General features: G+C 40.3%; 2 protein-coding genes across 7 annotated transcripts in view; one reads left to right on the plus strand and one right to left on the minus strand.

Moving 5' to 3' along the window:
* Nucleotides 1-11,948, minus strand: part of LOC105678102 (probable cytochrome P450 6a14) — a 15,077-nt gene extending 3,129 nt beyond the window's left edge. For 2 of the 6 annotated variants that reach the window (XM_067359518.1, XM_067359517.1), the window contains exons 1-5: nucleotides 2,987-4,883; nucleotides 2,288-2,677; nucleotides 1,558-2,131; nucleotides 1,263-1,484; nucleotides 611-862 (exon numbers count right to left, since the gene is read on the minus strand). In XM_067359518.1, coding sequence (XP_067215619.1) covers nucleotides 611-862; nucleotides 1,263-1,484; nucleotides 1,558-2,131; nucleotides 2,288-2,635 — 1,396 coding nt within the window. In that variant the 5' untranslated portion in view covers nucleotides 2,636-2,677; nucleotides 2,987-4,883. Of the gene's footprint in view, nucleotides 1-610; nucleotides 863-1,262; nucleotides 1,485-1,557; nucleotides 2,132-2,287; nucleotides 2,678-2,986; nucleotides 4,887-11,855 lie in introns of those variants that run through there. The other 4 variants (XM_067359516.1, XM_012377159.2, XM_012377150.2 and 1 more) reach the window with 4 other exon arrangements.
* Nucleotides 6,133-15,444, plus strand: LOC105678047 (uncharacterized). The gene is made up of 13 exons (XM_012377045.2): nucleotides 6,133-9,036; nucleotides 9,420-9,608; nucleotides 9,886-10,121; nucleotides 10,348-10,559; nucleotides 10,631-10,707; nucleotides 10,813-11,009; nucleotides 11,094-11,254; nucleotides 11,334-11,502; nucleotides 11,876-12,069; nucleotides 12,134-12,263; nucleotides 12,328-12,517; nucleotides 12,602-12,744; nucleotides 13,206-15,444. Exons 1-13 carry the CDS (start codon nucleotides 7,482-7,484, stop codon nucleotides 15,246-15,248), a joined length of 5,496 nt encoding a protein of 1,831 aa, XP_012232468.2. The 5' UTR covers nucleotides 6,133-7,481; the 3' UTR covers nucleotides 15,249-15,444.
* The last annotated feature ends 1,053 nt before the right edge of the window (nucleotides 15,445-16,497 follow it).

A 16,497-nucleotide genomic window follows, 5' to 3' on the forward strand; every position in this document is an offset into this window, starting at 1 on the left:
CGGTTCACTTCTTTCGCAGAAATCGAAAATTGGCTCCAAACTTGGATCGCCTCCAAAGACGAGTCATTTTTTCGAGATGGAATTCAAAAATTGGTTGAGAGATGGGAAAAAGTAGTAGCCAGCGATGGACAATACTTAGATTAATCTGTTCATTCATTTTGTTTTGAAATAAATGCATTTTTGAACACAAAAAAACGGACCAAACTAATTTGTACTCCTGATACAAGAATTAGAATCTAAGTAGTCGTGCGTACCTAAACAACGCGCAAGTCCAAAAGTCGCCGGAAGTACGTTTGGATAAGCGAAGTTGATTAACTTTGCTAAATTAGATCACTTCGATAAATTTTTAAATCATCAAATTTCGACGGAGTTTTCCTCATTTCGCCAAAGAGATCGTTAACATTGATAATTATTTTTGTTGTTAAGGAAAACCATATTATTAATAATAAAAAAATTATTATATATCAAAAACTACACGATTTTTTGAAGACTTAAAGTCTTTCTTAAGTTCTTATTTTTATATATACACTTAAAATTCAACTTACAATACGCAGTAGAGAGTTTTAAGAAATATGAGAAAGGCTGAGAGAGAATAAATAAAAATCGGTACCTATGCAATTTCGTGGCCCTTCTCCGAACGGCAGATACGTGTTAGGATGTCTCGTGCGTTTGTTCTCCTCCGTGAATCTCTCGGGATCGAATTTAGCTGGATTGGGATAATAATTCGGATCATGATGAAATCCATAAATCGGTATGATTACCCGCATGCCGGCTGGCAGCTCCACTTTGCTGTTCGGTATCTGGTACTTAAACGCGCACTTGCGTGAAAGCAGCGGGGCTGATGGATACTTTCTCAATGTCTCTATGCATTTTATAAATATTTTATTTCAAGTTTTGCCTGCAGCAAACTCACTCGAATATGAATTTTATCTCATGAAAAGCGGAATATATATTCCATTTTCGCAATTTGTCAATAAATCGGCTAAAGATAATTATGTCTATCTTCAAATTTAACGACGAAACTCTTGGTTTTTTCGTTGCAATCATATTAAATTAACATCAAAAAGTCGCATTAAATTTTTTTCCGTTGAAATAAATTAGTTTTTCGCGTTTTTTTTTTTTGCAAAAATTCCATTTCTGTAAAACGCAGTAAAACGTTACGAACGTAGGAAAACGTGGTAACTAATGAAAATACGAGAGCGTCAGATTTAAATCTTATTACCTTCAGATTTCTCGTCAATAATATTACTTTGGATTCGTACCTAATATCACCATGTCGAGGTACTTCATCTCTTGTACCGTGTCGTAAGTTAATTTTCCACCTAGCGGCTTTATGGCGTTGCGGATCTCTCGCCTAGTCTTTTCTTGAATCTCCTGGTTTAAGGCAAGCTCATAAAGGCAGAATGCGATCGTGTTCGAAGATGTTTCGTAGCCAGCGGCAAAGAAAACAAATGCTTGCGCGGCAATAGCGTTCTCGTCCAATTCTAAAAATAATGTTTTCAGCTTTATGTAAATAAATAACGTACGACATTCGCGCGGAATATACGTGCAGTTTACCGATTTCCTTCGCCGCCTGGGCATCCTCGTCGCTGCAGATCTGCGCGCTTCCGGTCTCGTTCTCCACCGCGCCCTTGTTCTTCAGGTCGAGCAGCAGATCCATGAAATCGTGTCTCCTCACACCATTGCTCTCCCGCTGGCTGATCACCTGTGACACGACATCCTTGAAGAAGTGAGTGACGCTCGGGTCGATGACCTGCACGCCCAATAGCTTGTACAGCCTCGGCATCGCCGTACGTAGCATCCTCCAGAGGGTGGCTTTGTAGCTCGGCCTCGAGAGCTTCTTCGCCGCCTTGTGAAACTCGGACTCCTCGTTAGTTAATGCGTTTATCTGTATGCCGAAGGCGCAACTCCCGATGACGTCGATGGTAAACTTCGTCGCCAGTTCCCGTACTTCGACCGTGCGATCCGCGGCGCAGCTCGCGCTGATGAGCTTCTGCAGCTCCTCGCAGCACTCCACCAGCAGGTAAAACATCCGCTTCAGCTTGCCGGACGAGAAGGCGGGCGTTAATTTCGACCGCAGGCTCTTCCACTTGCGCCCTTCGAGGTGGAACAGGTGCTCGTTGAGCGGATCCTGACATGCGATTAAGGACGAACAGGATTATAAAACTTAGCGGCAAAGTTTTTATTGTAAACGTTTAAAATTGTCGATTAAAATTTTGAAAGAGGAATTATTTTTTTTCCAAAGAAAAAAAGAAAATAAAGAACTTCTAGTGACAGTGCTATGTACCTCGTTATTGATCGGAATCCCACGATACGGAAAGCAAGAGAAGTCCTTGATGCATATACTTTTCACCAGATCGGGATCGCGAAGGATCAACGCGGGCGATCTCACGCGAAAGACGCCGAAGAACCTTTCATCCTTGAACCATTGATACATCTCTTTGACGCCTTCCGGTAGCGACTGTCGAAATAGGAGCAGAGGACCGAAGTTTCCGACCAGCACAGTCGGCTTTTTGTATGGCACACCGCGACATTTCCAGAAATCGAAGGTCGCCGTGAGATAAAAGTACAGACTGCCGAGGACGAGTCCGATAAGCAGGAAAGGATGTAATAGTAGCGCCACGATAGCCAGCATCTTCAATTTCAACTCGATTTACAAGTTTGAAGTAGCTTCTTCCTAAAAATAATTTTTTTTAAAGATAATTTATTATTTTTCCTCAGTGTTAACTAATTATTAGTACAAATAATATTCTTTAGTTGTTATATTAAGGTGCATTGATTTAAGGTTGTTAAAGTCGCTGAATTGCAACCTTAGCGCAATGCAGGTGCGGCTGTTTGATTATCGAGGTCTATTTTTAAATTTGTTTTCTAAATGTACTCTTATGTTACACAAAAGAGCATGCAGACGAGAGATTATAACGCGTTCACACTTGTACTGCGTTTACATCAACAAATCCAGATTACACACGAGTATAGTGATACATACATAAACACTCGCACAGCTGTTTAATGGAGAGAGTTCTACGTGAGACCACTTCTTAACTCGTTGCTTTAACAAGAATATTCTCTCAGCGAAGATTAAATCACTTTCTTTCAATCACATGACTCTCTATCGTGGGAATATCGCACATTATATGAAAAATATGTTATGCAATATTTAATATTTTTATTTACATTACATTTTCTAGTTTAATTATTTTTGTTAAAATATTTTTTAAATTCATAATAATTTAAAATAAAGATTAAATCATCCTCGATTAGTTTATCAGCTGATTAAAGCGTTTATTTCTATTATATCTTTATAATCACTGTTTTATTGCGTTTAGCTAATAGTTTTTAATTTTATTTTAAATATTGATATTGCAAATTTATAATTTGCTTCTTTTGAGTTTAATATAAAACCACTTGAAAAAGTTAGCGTTCTATGAAGAAAGAATTTGAAATGCAGCATGTGTATACTTTCTTCAAATATTCTTCAATGATATTTCAAATTTTTCGCACATTCAGGTAAGCGACAACTTTTACTCCGTTCGAGTAATCATTTTTGTGGTCTGTACTGTGACGATGCGAATTATTTATCAGAAACTTCGTTTCTTCACTGAAAATACGCTCACTCACTCACTGGCCGATTGCATTCTAGGGGCCGACGAACCTAACAGCTCAAACCGCTTCGACTGATCTGACTTGGCATAAAGAGAGCACAAAAATATCGTGACACACTAAAAAACATTTGCATAAATTTTTCGCGATTTTTCAACGGCGCGTGTAATGACGCAGTGTGCTATCGTCGTCGTGATCGAAGCGGCGAAGAAGAGCGAACGGTGAGAAAAGGACGGGAGGGAGAAAGGCGAAGAACGACAGAGAGAGAAAAGAATGATATATCTATATTCTACGCGTGTGTGCGTCGTATCGTTCTCGTCGAAAGACTGACCTCCCACCGACTGAAAGTCATGAATGTACGCTATACGCATTTATAAAGCCTCTCTCACTTCACTCCCATGCCGGCTCCAGATCGGAGGAGCTCCCGCAGCCGAGCTAATACCCCCTTTCGGGGAAGCCTCGCTTATCTTCAAGAGAAAGAGGCTTTCGCCTTCCTCTCTGCCATCGGTATCAACCGCGGCTAGGAAAAACGGATCCGCGCTCTTTCACATTCTCTTTCGCGTGCAACTGACAATTCTCATTCTCCACGAGCGATCGTACCGTTTGGATGAACGTATAGAGCAGAATTTATTTGGATACGCTATAATGTACTGACGCATACACTTGGATTACAATATATGTATATCATTGATAACGCACATCCGGATTTTTCACGACATACATGTGTACTAAATTTGATTTTTCAAATGTTTAATACAATTTCTTATTCCTGAGACACACATTTGTGCAAATCTATTATAAGAATCGATTCTTTGTAATATTTGCCGTATGGAATCACTGAAACCCTTGGTAATCTAAGCGTTAAGAAATTTCATAAATTTCCCAAAGTGTATAAATAAAACGCAAATTAAAAGAAGTATAAATCTTCCCAAATAAAGTGGTGCAAGCAATTTAATCTAATCTCTACTAGATCAAGATTTATTAGATTATTTGCGGAACGTGACTGATTATGCGAAATGCTATCTTCGATATGAAATACGATTAGTATGTTACATGCAAAGATAAATATATAAAAAATATTGATATTCTTGTACATTTTTACATTCAGTAAATAATAATAAATACTCTATTTTCTTTTAATGAAAATATTCAAACAGAAACATATTATAATTACTGAAATAGACACCATTGAAAATAATCTTGTCGAAATCTTATTTGATAAGATTTTTTCGTGCAAATGTAAAATATATCATCTTGAGATTTCAAGTGAGATTATAAGAGTTATATTATAAGCTATAAATATAATAAATAAAAAACTATTAATAAAAATATAATTTGCCTTTTTTATCTGACATTTTATATTTAATTATGATATTTAATTTTAACTAAGAAATGTCGGACCAATAATCAGTCGCTGATAACTGGCCGACTATTGATCTTGCTGGCTACTACAGAAGCGACTGCTCTTGGTGCTGGAAATGTTTCGTGAATTGTACGATACGCGGTGCATTTCGCGAGTACACTTGTATTTTCATTCAATCATTGGAATTTCCATTCGAATGCAAAATCACCCTAGATGACGCGATCGAGATATTTCTGATTGCACAAAAAGCAGCCATGTTTCTCATACCTGGCACGTACCTCGTACAATTTTTTTTAATTTTAGGATTAAGCTAACTCATTCATACACATGACAAAGCCCATTGTCGTCGATGTATTAAATGTTTAAATCAGCTAGAAAAAAATATAAAACTGTGCTATGATGAAATTATTATCACGATAATTGAAATGGAAATAATTAAATTTTTTATATATTTTCTAAATAAACGATTTGAACAAACGTAAATAAATTATGTAATTTTTAGAAATTTAAGTTATATTCACATTTACAATTGTGTATTGTTTTACAAATTAAATTAGACAGCTTCTGTTAATTTAATGCAAGACTTGCAGCCTCGAAAAATGATGCATGAAATTGTATCATCGCATGAAGATGCAATTGTATAAAATATCGTTATATTTACTATTCTATTTTCATCTTTTAATTATTAAATTTATCTGAAGCACTTTAAAGAGATGTTTTGATAAATCTATTATTAAAAAAATATGCAGTGCCTTAAACTTTTCCGACACATCTACGAATAATCCGAATATGTGTCGGATTCTACTGTTCGCGAAGTTGGGGTGCGAGCTTTGTGCGCAAATTTCGCCACCGTTGTCCGCTGAGATTGATTAAATTCGCACTAAGCGGATCAACGTGTTCGTTCATTGCTGTCCCACGACCTAAATAGGACTATGAATAAATAATTGCGATCGCCGAGTATAATCGCATTCATTTGAATACAATCGCAGTAACAAAAGTCATATTAAAATTTTATTATTTGTCGCTTAAAAAACGAAAACTGTTTATATTTCGACATAATTAAAAATATAAAACACACATATATAAAGAACCAATTAAATCCAGAAAATTTTCCTTTAATCAAATAGAAGAAGGGCATTTTTCCTTTTCATATTTTAACACATCAATTCCCACAGCATTATAATATGAATATATAACACAATCAGATACTTTGATTATTACATGTTTATTTATATAAACATAACTGATTGCGAATGCAACGATAAAGTAAATTTGAATAAATATTTTTATGAATTCATTCAACTTTCTTGGGTTTAATATTAATGATTTCGATATATCGTATCTGAATTTATAATAATTTAATTTGCCTACATAAAATATTCGATAAGCGCAACAAAATATTTATAATAAAGTCAATAAACCAACAGATTAAATGGATTATTTAACAGAAATTTATATCTCATTGACACGAAAATGATGCGATCAAGTTGGAAAATAAGATTGCATATATGTTATTAAAGATATCTAAATTATAGATACATATTTTTTTCAATCTGTTATAAATATTATTCATCATGCCAATATTTTTTCGTGCAAGAACCATGATTATAAAAATATTTAAGAGAAATCTACAGTGCGATGTAAATTTATCGAAAATTATGTGACAAAAATTGAACGTAATATTTTAACGAAGAATTTAAAGACTTTCTGATAGAACATAAGAATTTGATCTTTGTGTATTTTCGTAAATAATCTCAAGCATTGTAAACTAAATATATATCTTTTTCACAGATAATACTCGCAAATATATTTAGAGTTCAGAAATTACTGCCAACTCAAAATGTCCCTCAGTGGCATTTATTGCCGCCTCGCCGCAAAATTATACGAATCGAGATCCGGAGCACCAGAGATGAGATGACGCGGAATTCGCTTTCGCCTTATGTGCCGCTTCCAAAATTGCAAATTATTAAAATTATTCCGCGATAAAAAATTATTTTTGCTCGGTTATTATTCGCACGCGCATCGCCGTAATTACACGGACCCTTCTTCGATGCCTTGCGTAATAAATCCGTGCCGGGCGGACCGCATGGCGCGTAGACACAGCGGTAGCTACGGAAGAGGCCGCTACAGCCGCAGCTGGCGGTCGACCGCCTCGAAATGTTGATGCTAAATAAAACTCCTAGCTGCTTGGGCCGATGCCACGCGCTCTAATTTCCACGAAGGCACGGCCGGCTGTGGACGTGGTGGCCCGGGGTCTGCCACGTCGCAGGGCGACGAGCGCGTGCGATAGATCGCCGATCGATCTAGTGATTCTTTCGTCGTTGCGAAGGACCACGGGATCGAAGACGGAGGAGTAGCGGGTGAAAAAAACGCCAGGCCGTTCGCCTTGGGCAGCTTCTTGGACGCTCTCGCTGCTGCGTGTCGACCAAAGCCGGAGACAGCATCATCGGCGGACGGTGGATCAAGCCTCACAAGCAACGTCCGGTTCTCGCCTTTTCCATGTGAAGGGCGCATTGTCATGGCTGTCGCCCTTTTGGGCAAGTGCGTCGCGCTGCTAGGCCTCGTCGTGCTGCTCTACGCCACTTGCTATGGCTTCCGGATACGGGACATTACGCCGCAGACACATCCGGCTGTCTGTACACCCGCGCACGGTAAAGCCTGTCCTGCGGAGAAAACGGTGACGACAACCGCGGGACCGACGCGGAAATGGCAGGAGTTGCGGACTGTCGCCGGCGACCGGAAACCACCTGCCGAGTCGTCAGGTGTCGAGAGTATCGTCGAACATCCAAGAGACAAGAGCGCGACTGGACGTACGCCAAAAGGTTCCAGAATAAAGAATATCAAGGTAACCGACGACGATGACGATGACGACGAAGAGGAAGTGGAAGACGAACAGGAGGATGAATCGGTGGATTCCGAAAGAGATCAGACGGATAAAACAGAAGACGATGACGAAGAAGAGGAAGAAGACTCTGAAGCTGAGGTATCAGATGCTGAGGACAAGGAAGAGAAATTGAAAAAGGAGCTCGCTCGTGACGACGATGATGATGAAAGTGAGAATGATGACGAAGATGACGAAGATAATGATGAAGATGACGATGATGATGAAGATGATGATAATGATAAAGATGGAAACATTGGCAAAAAAATTCTTAAAAAAGATCCGAAGAAAAAAATAGAAGAAACCAAGATGCAAATTAAAACTGCGAAAATTGTTAAAAAGGCGAAATACACTAAATCTGATGAGGATGAGGATGAGGATGATGAGGATGATGAGGATGAGGATGATGAGGAGGAAGAAAAAAAAGAGAAAAGAATAACAACAAAGAAAGATACCCAAAAAGTAACAGAATCGTTAAAAAAACAAATTGGTACACCGCATAAAAAACAAGATAAAGACAAAATTCAGGTTTTGCAAAGTGACGATAACGAAGACAACGAAGATGATAAAGACGACGAAAACGACAAAGACGACAAAGACGACAAAGACGACGAAGACGACGAAGACGACGAAGACGACGAAGACGACGATGACGAAGACAAAGATGACAAAGATGAAGATAAAAAGAATGATGCAAAAGAAACTACCCCAGCACCTAGAAAGTTAGAGAAAGTGAGGCTTGCCGATAAAGATAAGGCTAAGATTGCTAAAATGTTGCCCAGCAAAGGTGATGAGGAAAAACCAAAACAAGAAGATAAAAAATCAGCCGATATCGCAAAACCAGCAGTTGAGAGCGTGAAGAAAGTAATCGAAAAACCAAAGAAATCCGAACCAATCGAAAGTATAAAAAAACCAGTCGAAAGTACGAAGAAATCAATCGAGACTGCGCGAAAACCAGACGAAAGTGCCAAAAAATTATCTGAAAGTACGAAGAAAGTTGAACCGGCTGCTCCTAAGCCTAAGGCCGAAACTCCTAAAACCGCAACAAAAGTAGACGAGAAATCGAAAACGCGCGTGAAACCGGAAACTTCAACACCTGCGCCGAAGATCAAGGAGCGAGCGAAGGAAGCGGATGTGAAAAAAGTAACAGCGAAACCAACTTCAAAATCGAAGCAAGTTCCGCAAGCGGAGAGTGAGTATTATGTGAAGATACGATTCTCAATATGAAAAGCGAGTTTGGCCTTAGTGTTTCCCGCGTAAACAGCTATTGCATTAGTGATAGAACTTTAGATAACAATCTATCTAAAGTAATATGCAATCGATAGTGCAATCCTGTTATTCTACGCTGCATTATCTTTTGCGTACAAATGTTCTTTAATCATTTCCCCTTAAATAATTTTTGTAGAAAAAATTAAATAGCTTTCTTAAAAAAGTAATATATTAATAGTGAAAATTCAAGTGCGCTTTTAAACATCCGATAAAAACAAGCAAAGATACATTTCTGCTTTCCAAAGTGGGATTTATGTTGAAAAAAATTGCAATAATTAACTGGTTAATTACGCGATATTCTTTTAGAGCGAGAGACGAAGCCGAAAACGAGTAAGCCTACAGACGCATCTATTACATTGTCCGAACTGAATGATGCAATTCTGCATGTGCCGACCTTCGTGCCAAATTTTACGAACGTTGAGAATCCCGAATGTCAGCAACATGGCAAGATATTCCTGCGACAATTGAGAGGTTACAAGTTGTGGGCGCTGCAAAGTGAGTCGATTGACAGAAATAACTGTTCATTCTATTTTCGCATTGACGAGCCAGAGTCATTATTGCCTCAGTTAGAAGGTGTTCAATATTCCTCTAATAATTTACTTGAAAGAAATACGTTGATATTATCGACACCTATCGAGAAGCTTCAACCGGAGATTCACACTTATATAAATGATATAAATATAGAACGCAATAATTAGTTTCTGGTTAAAAAAAAAAAAAAAAAAAAAAAAAACACTTAAACAAATTGACAAAAAACCCATCTTGCTTTCAGTGTTAGATTCGAGCGCTAAGATTCCGTCAGGCTTGCTGCGAGGAAACATGAATCAGCTCGGGGATTACGATCAATGCTTGGGTGTGTTGACGCATGTCAAAATAGATGAGAAGACGATAAGAATTCAAGGGAAATATTGCTTGGCTACTGTGGACTTGTACGCTTCGCATCCAGATATGAAGTTACCGGTCAATCTAATGCAAGCTCGCGCCTTTATACGCGGAAACATGAACGACGTAAGTTTTGCTTAATTAAAAAAAAAATGAGAGAAAATTAAACATTATATCTTTTAGAAAAAATAGATAATAAAAATCTATTTTGTGAATAATTATAAATTTCGAAAATTAAAAGTTTACTCTAAATTTGGTGGATTTCTATTGTTTCTGATAACACTTTGTTTCCGAATTGAAAAGCAATTCGTCCTGAATTAAGAATTCTTTAGCAATCCATTAAATGTTTCAGCCAGGTCATTTCATTCCAAAGTTCACTACAATTAATTGGGCGCTATGCCTGCCCGCAGCGTGTTCCGCTAATGATGCTGAACGTGCGTTCGAGAGTGCTTTAGAAGAATACAATGGAACCATTGGAATTAAATTTACAGTGAACGTCGATTCAAATATGTGTTACGTCAAACAGAAGTCTCAAGCTTACTCGAAGGAGACAATCGGCGTCTTGTACGTACCCTTTCGTTACATAACAAAGAAATACGATGGATAAATTTTCACGCTGCCATTTCACTTTGTAGATATTTTTACGCCATGATTGTTTGTCTCGTAATTGTAGCGACTGCGAGGGATTACCTCGTGGAAACGCAAGGAAAAGGTAATGTTAAAAATTAATGTCTTGCAGAACTACAATTATGTTTACAAGACGATTTCGGCTCAATAAAGCAGCGATTACGGCATAATACACGTATCTTTTTCGCAGGAAATTATTCTGAAAGGATAATCATGTCATTTTCCTTACGGAGGACCATTAAAGCCTTATTGAAGGAAGCGACGGGTACCGAGGATATTACGTGTATCCACGGAATAAGAGCGTTGGCTACGATCGCTCTTTATGTCGCTCATCAGGTTATAATAATCTCCCGGATACCGCTTAGCAACCGTATTTCTCTTACCGAGGTAAGATTCGCCGGGCGGAATCCGCATTTGGTTTATAACACTCTGGCATACTCCGGTGCCGTCGATTAAATTGTATTTGAACAGATCGCCAACAGCCCGGCCAGTTCTGTTATGCGAGTATCGTTAGTTTACACGGACGCGTTTCTGCTGTTAAGCGGCGTTCTGACCGCTTACAACATGGCGAAGGAGCTAAAGAATCGCGGTGAGATTCGCTGGTTTTGCCGTTTTATCGCCCGATTTATCAGGTACGCTGACCCAAAATCCGTTCCAATTTTATTCCGCTCGCACAAAAAGGTGTATCAATTATCTCAATTTGGCTTCCAGACTTTCGCCAGCGTTGCTCGCGATCGTGTTCTGGTACGCTTTCGTTATGGAACACGTCGGTTCGGGACCGCAGTGGAACAACGTTATCACGGCGAACGCGGAACTCTGCAAGTACAACGCGTGGACGAACCTGCTGTACGTGCAGAATTTCTTTCCGTTCGAAGAAATGGTACGTATACGATAGCGGCATTCAAATCCTTGGATGCACAACAAAGTCTTCGAGATCTAGTATTTAAGTTTTTGTGACATTTCCAATATCTTTGCAAATAAATTTGTACTTCTGATTAATGTTTAGATTATCCAAAGGTTATCTTTGATAATATTCCATTTTTAAATTTGTTAAAATTAATTTTCAATAATTTTTTGAGAAAATATTAAAAATATTATAAAATTAAGTAAGAAATTTATGAATTTATTAACTATCTTTCTGTTATTCAAATTTTGGCAAGTTTTTATTATCCAGTCATGTATCCAAGGATTAAACAAATGTTAAATAAATGTTGAATTAAATAATCAACTCACCAATAATAACACCTTTGCAGTGCGCCACGCATACTCATCAGTTAGCTCTGGACATGCAGCTGTCGTTCGCAGCACCCATTCTAGTCTTCTTCCTGCAATATAAACCCTTAATTGGTGTTTTGCTAATCATCTTTCTCATTTTGTTATCTGCCACGCTCCGTTACATAGCGACAATCAACAATTATTTGTCTCTCGTCATTTTCCACGGGATTTCGTGAGTATATCTCAAGTATCTTAATTGTAACGCAGATTTGGCTAATATATTCTCTCGATTGCAGGCTGAAGCGCCTTTACAGGACAGCAAATTTAACATACGCGTTGCCGTTGCACAGAGCCACGCCGTATGTTTTCGGCGTCGGCCTCGGTGTGCTGTTGCATTACACCGGCAAGAACGTCCGCATTCACAAGGTAACTTTTGGGCGCTGTTTGCGGAAGTCGTTGTGCGAATCTCGCGGTAACGTCCTAATTTCAGGTGTTAGTGATCTTGGGCTGGCTAATCGCGTCGGCTTTGGGTTCATGGTCGTTATTTTCACCCTGGCACCAGGCCAGACGAGATTACGTATACGACGTTGAAGAGGCAGCGCACTACGCAGTGATCGGACCGGTGTTGTGGGCCGTGGCTCTGTGCTGGTTGATATTTGCCTGTTTCACGGAACACGGAGGTCGGTTGTTAATGCAATTAATGATAATTCGGATTGCTGATCAATAGATAAAACCCACTGACATAATTATAACGCTCCATGTAGGTGCCATCGACAGATTTCTCTCCAATTATTGGCTGATAATCTTCAGCAGGATATCGTACGCCGTGTACTTGACGCAATTCGCGGTGTTTTTCTACAATGTCGGGACCACGAGATTTTCCACGGAATTTCAGCTTCACAGATCAGTAAGTCGCGCGCGATCGAAGCGGAAATATTTTTAAGGCGCCTCGTATGAAAATATCACGTTCAATTCACGTTAAATGTACCGTTTCTTCTTATTGTCTTTCATTGATGTTGCTTCTTTATGATCTTAAAAATATAAATAATTAAAAAATTAGAAAATAAAATCAACAATAAAAAAGAAATAGAACTCAGAATCAGACAGCTACATTTAGAATTATTTGATATGCAATAAAAATATTATTGTACATATGTGAAAAATTAGTATAAATGAGAAAAAATGTGTGAGAAAGACAAAAAGGAAGAAATATTAACTAAACATAGAGACGAAGAACAATGCAAGCGTTTAATCTTGAATTTAACTAATTATAATTAATAATTAACGTTTCGAAGTAAATAAAAAAATCACAAATTTACTCGTTCTTACACGATCCTACGTATAAATGCATTATTTTCATGTTTGCAGATCGATCTACTGGAATTAGCAATAGTGTTAGCCGCGTCAATCGTTTTGACGTTACTTTTCGATCTTCCGATGCAGGACGTGAAGAGCGTCATAATGGAGAGCATGGACGCTCTGACAGTCGAAGCTGTCGAGGAAAAGAAGACGAGCAAGGATGAGAGCGCCGCGGAATCCGCGGAATCCGCGAAAGCGGTCGAGCGTGCGAATGTTTTCGAGGACGACGAAATCGCGTCCACTGGTTGGGATTGGCAGAAGGATATAGCTCACGGTGCTACGATTCTCGATCGACAGGACACGGAGGAGGAAATAATGGACGTGCCGATATTAAAGAAGGCGAATGGAAGGCGAATGTCGTTCATCGATCGCGAAACGTACAACGCCGAGGACGCGTCGAGCGGAGATCGGGTCAAAGCGACGGCTAAAAGACCGTCCAGAGACAACACGGAGAACAACACGGAGCGCGGCAAGAGGGGTCAGAGATACGCGACGGACGATTCCGAAGAGGAAGCCATCGAGCTGCTGAGAAGTCAGCGGGAGCGCGAGATCGCGACTCAGCGCAGCAGGCGTTCGAGAAGTAAAGACAGCAAGAGATTATCGTCGAGAGAGAGCGAGAGCGAGGAAGAGCGGCAGCGCAAGAGGGAGAGCGACGACGACGCGAGACAGTTTAGAAGATCCGAATCGCGAGGAAGAACGTCGGCCAGAGAAGCGGACGATCATCGTTCCTGGGAATTCGTCGGGAAGGAAAGTCCGTCGGCCAGGGAGCCGCAGGAACCGATATCGCGACAGGCGAAGCCGATCTCGCTTGCGAGATCAGCGGACGTCGCGAGGAGAGCGTTCTCCTCCGAAAGCGAGGAGAGCTCGTCGACTCGCGGCAGAACGCAGCCGGAGCGCGTGCCGAGCTCCGACGCGAGGACGAGCGACGAGGAGGAGTGGGAGCACGAGCTGAGGATACGGAGACAGCAGTTCATGGATAAGCTGGTCACTCAGCAGCCGGCCGAGGACGAGGAGGCTGAAGGCAACGCGGAGCCCTTGAAGCGCAGATCTTCCGCGGAGGGTCGAATAGCGCTGCTGAGCGACGATCTCTCGGTCGAAGACAATATGGACTCGTGGACCGTGAGCGTCGGGCCGCAATTCACGTTACTCAGTTCTTCTCAGGAACCGAGCGAGACCGAGGACGACGCAATTTACATGCGACGCAGGGACTATCGCGAGCAGGGTCCGCCCTCGCGAGAAGAGAGCCAGAGCGAGGAGGAAAGTAGCCAGGAGACTTCGAGGAGGCAGTCTTACACGAGCGGCAGTCAGAAGACGTCCCTGGAAGAGGAGGAAGAAGCCAACTACAACTTCGTACTGACGAAGGACAGCAAAAAGGAATCTCTGCAGGATCTGTCGAAACTGTCGCAGGAGGAGCTGGTGAGCGCCGCGTGGAATGCGGCGCGGAAAGAAGGCGATCCTCCGGCGAGACCGGCGTCGACGGGATTATTCAAGCGGGAGTCCATCGTGAAGAGTCAGGCGAGCGAGGAGGACCCCGAGTACCTCCTGCCGGAGAGACCCAAGTTGGTGCAGCAGGAGCGCGAGCATCCCTTCAAGAAAGCCTGGCAGGAGCAGAAATCCAGGTCAGAGGAGGAAGGATCTTCAGCGTACGCGATAAAGGATCCCAAGGAGGCGCAATCCGAGGCAAGAGCGAAAGAGCAAGGAGCGTCGCCGGTTAAGCGCGAGCGCAGCGGCGAGCAGTCCGACGACGTCGATTCGCTCGCCGACGACGAAGCGGAAGGTGCCGTGATGCTGCGAGGCGGCAGTACCGACGCAGAGGACAATAGAGCCAGCTCGAAATCCGGCACGGATGAGACGGACTCGGTCTCGACGGAGTACAGCAGAGCGACGCGCGAGGAAGATCACAGGCAGAGCTCAAAATCTGAGACCGACGAGGATTCCACGAGATTTAATTGGCCCGATGAGGAGGAGGAGGAGGAAGACGAAATCTACAAGACCGACCGCAGGAGGAAATCGGAGGAAGCGGATTGGGAGTGGGAGCGGGAGGAAACTTGACGAAGATGATTTTAGACGATATTGTACAGAGAGTGACTATATCTTACTTTTAAGTCGAGTCGAAGGGGAACGACGATCGGATCATGGCGTTCGAACGGGGTGTGCGAGAAAATTGCGTGAAGATTGTGAGGAAGATATCCGAAAAAATGACCGAGATTTATATTAATCGTTATAAGTTAATAAATTATAAAGGAAATATTCTATATATCATTTCATGGAGCCTTTCATTTTTTTTGTATTTTAAGTGTTCGAGATATTGATATTCTTGTCAGAATTGTGTTTCAATCTCTCTGAAAAACGAAGAATTATATACATAGATACATTGCTTTAACGCATTCTGTGCCATTCTGATTTTACGTGACTTTTCACTTACGTCGTGAAATTTATTACATATGTTTATAAGATTACAATTATATAAATCTTTCACACACACACACAAATAAGAAATATAAAATATTTTATTTTAAACAGCTTGAATGATCAAGCGTGAGCCACGCGGCACGGAACGTGTTAACTTGCTTTAGGCGATTTATTTGTAATTTCAGAATTCAAATAGAAATTAATTTGTAATTTTATGCAATTTTATGCATTTAAATAATCAAAATACACATTTGCGAAAATACAGAGTACTGATATACATCCTGCAAGTTTCATGTATTCCGATTTTTTAAATATTTCTCTACACATATAAAATTACTAATAGAATTCTATATCGAATTTTGCGAATATATCATTAAAAGTGAGCTTTATAAATTTATAATTATTATCATATGCTTACGCGCTTCAAAATATTCATTCAACAAATATCATCGACAATAAGACATCTGTACCAAAACTTTTGCTCCGAAAGTGAGTATTATTACATGCGATTTGTGACATGTTTTACAAGCGGTATTTAAAAATTAATTTTTTATGAAATAACTACAATAAAAAATAAATATCGTTATTATTAAAACGAATTTCCGTCATTATTTACGTTCAAAAATCAAATGTTCTAGATATCAAGATTAATTTGTCTTAGATGAAAAGTAGGTGTGCTCTGTAAATTTGTTCGCGCGGAGCACAAAGGATCACATTAGCGGGATAAGGAGGAGAAACTGTTCCTCAGCTGCTACTATGCTTTATGGGGCAAAATCTCGTAAAGATCTCAAGTGCACAAGGTCCGCCGGTCGCTCACTCCGGCTAGTAGGCGATCCTCGGCCGGATGTTATCCACGCAAGGTGATCTACGCTCGCGTTTATGGCACTAC

This window comes from Linepithema humile, chromosome 7 (genome assembly GCF_040581485.1).
Source record: "Linepithema humile isolate Giens D197 chromosome 7, Lhum_UNIL_v1.0, whole genome shotgun sequence".
NCBI classification, from domain to species: Eukaryota; Metazoa; Arthropoda; class Insecta; order Hymenoptera; family Formicidae; genus Linepithema; species Linepithema humile.

Bases quoted from the DNA above. Each gene is read 5' to 3' on its own strand.
- LOC105678047 (XM_012377045.2), top strand. From the start codon at position 7,482: ATGGCTGTCGCCCTTTTGGGCAAGTGCGTCGCGCTGCTAGGCCTCGTC. The intron at 9,037-9,419 runs GTGAGTATTATG...ATATTCTTTTAG, and splicing joins GCAAGTTCCGCAAGCGGAGA to AGCGAGAGACGAAGCCGAAA. The intron at 10,560-10,630 runs GTACGTACCCTT...TTCACTTTGTAG, and splicing joins AAGGAGACAATCGGCGTCTT to ATATTTTTACGCCATGATTG.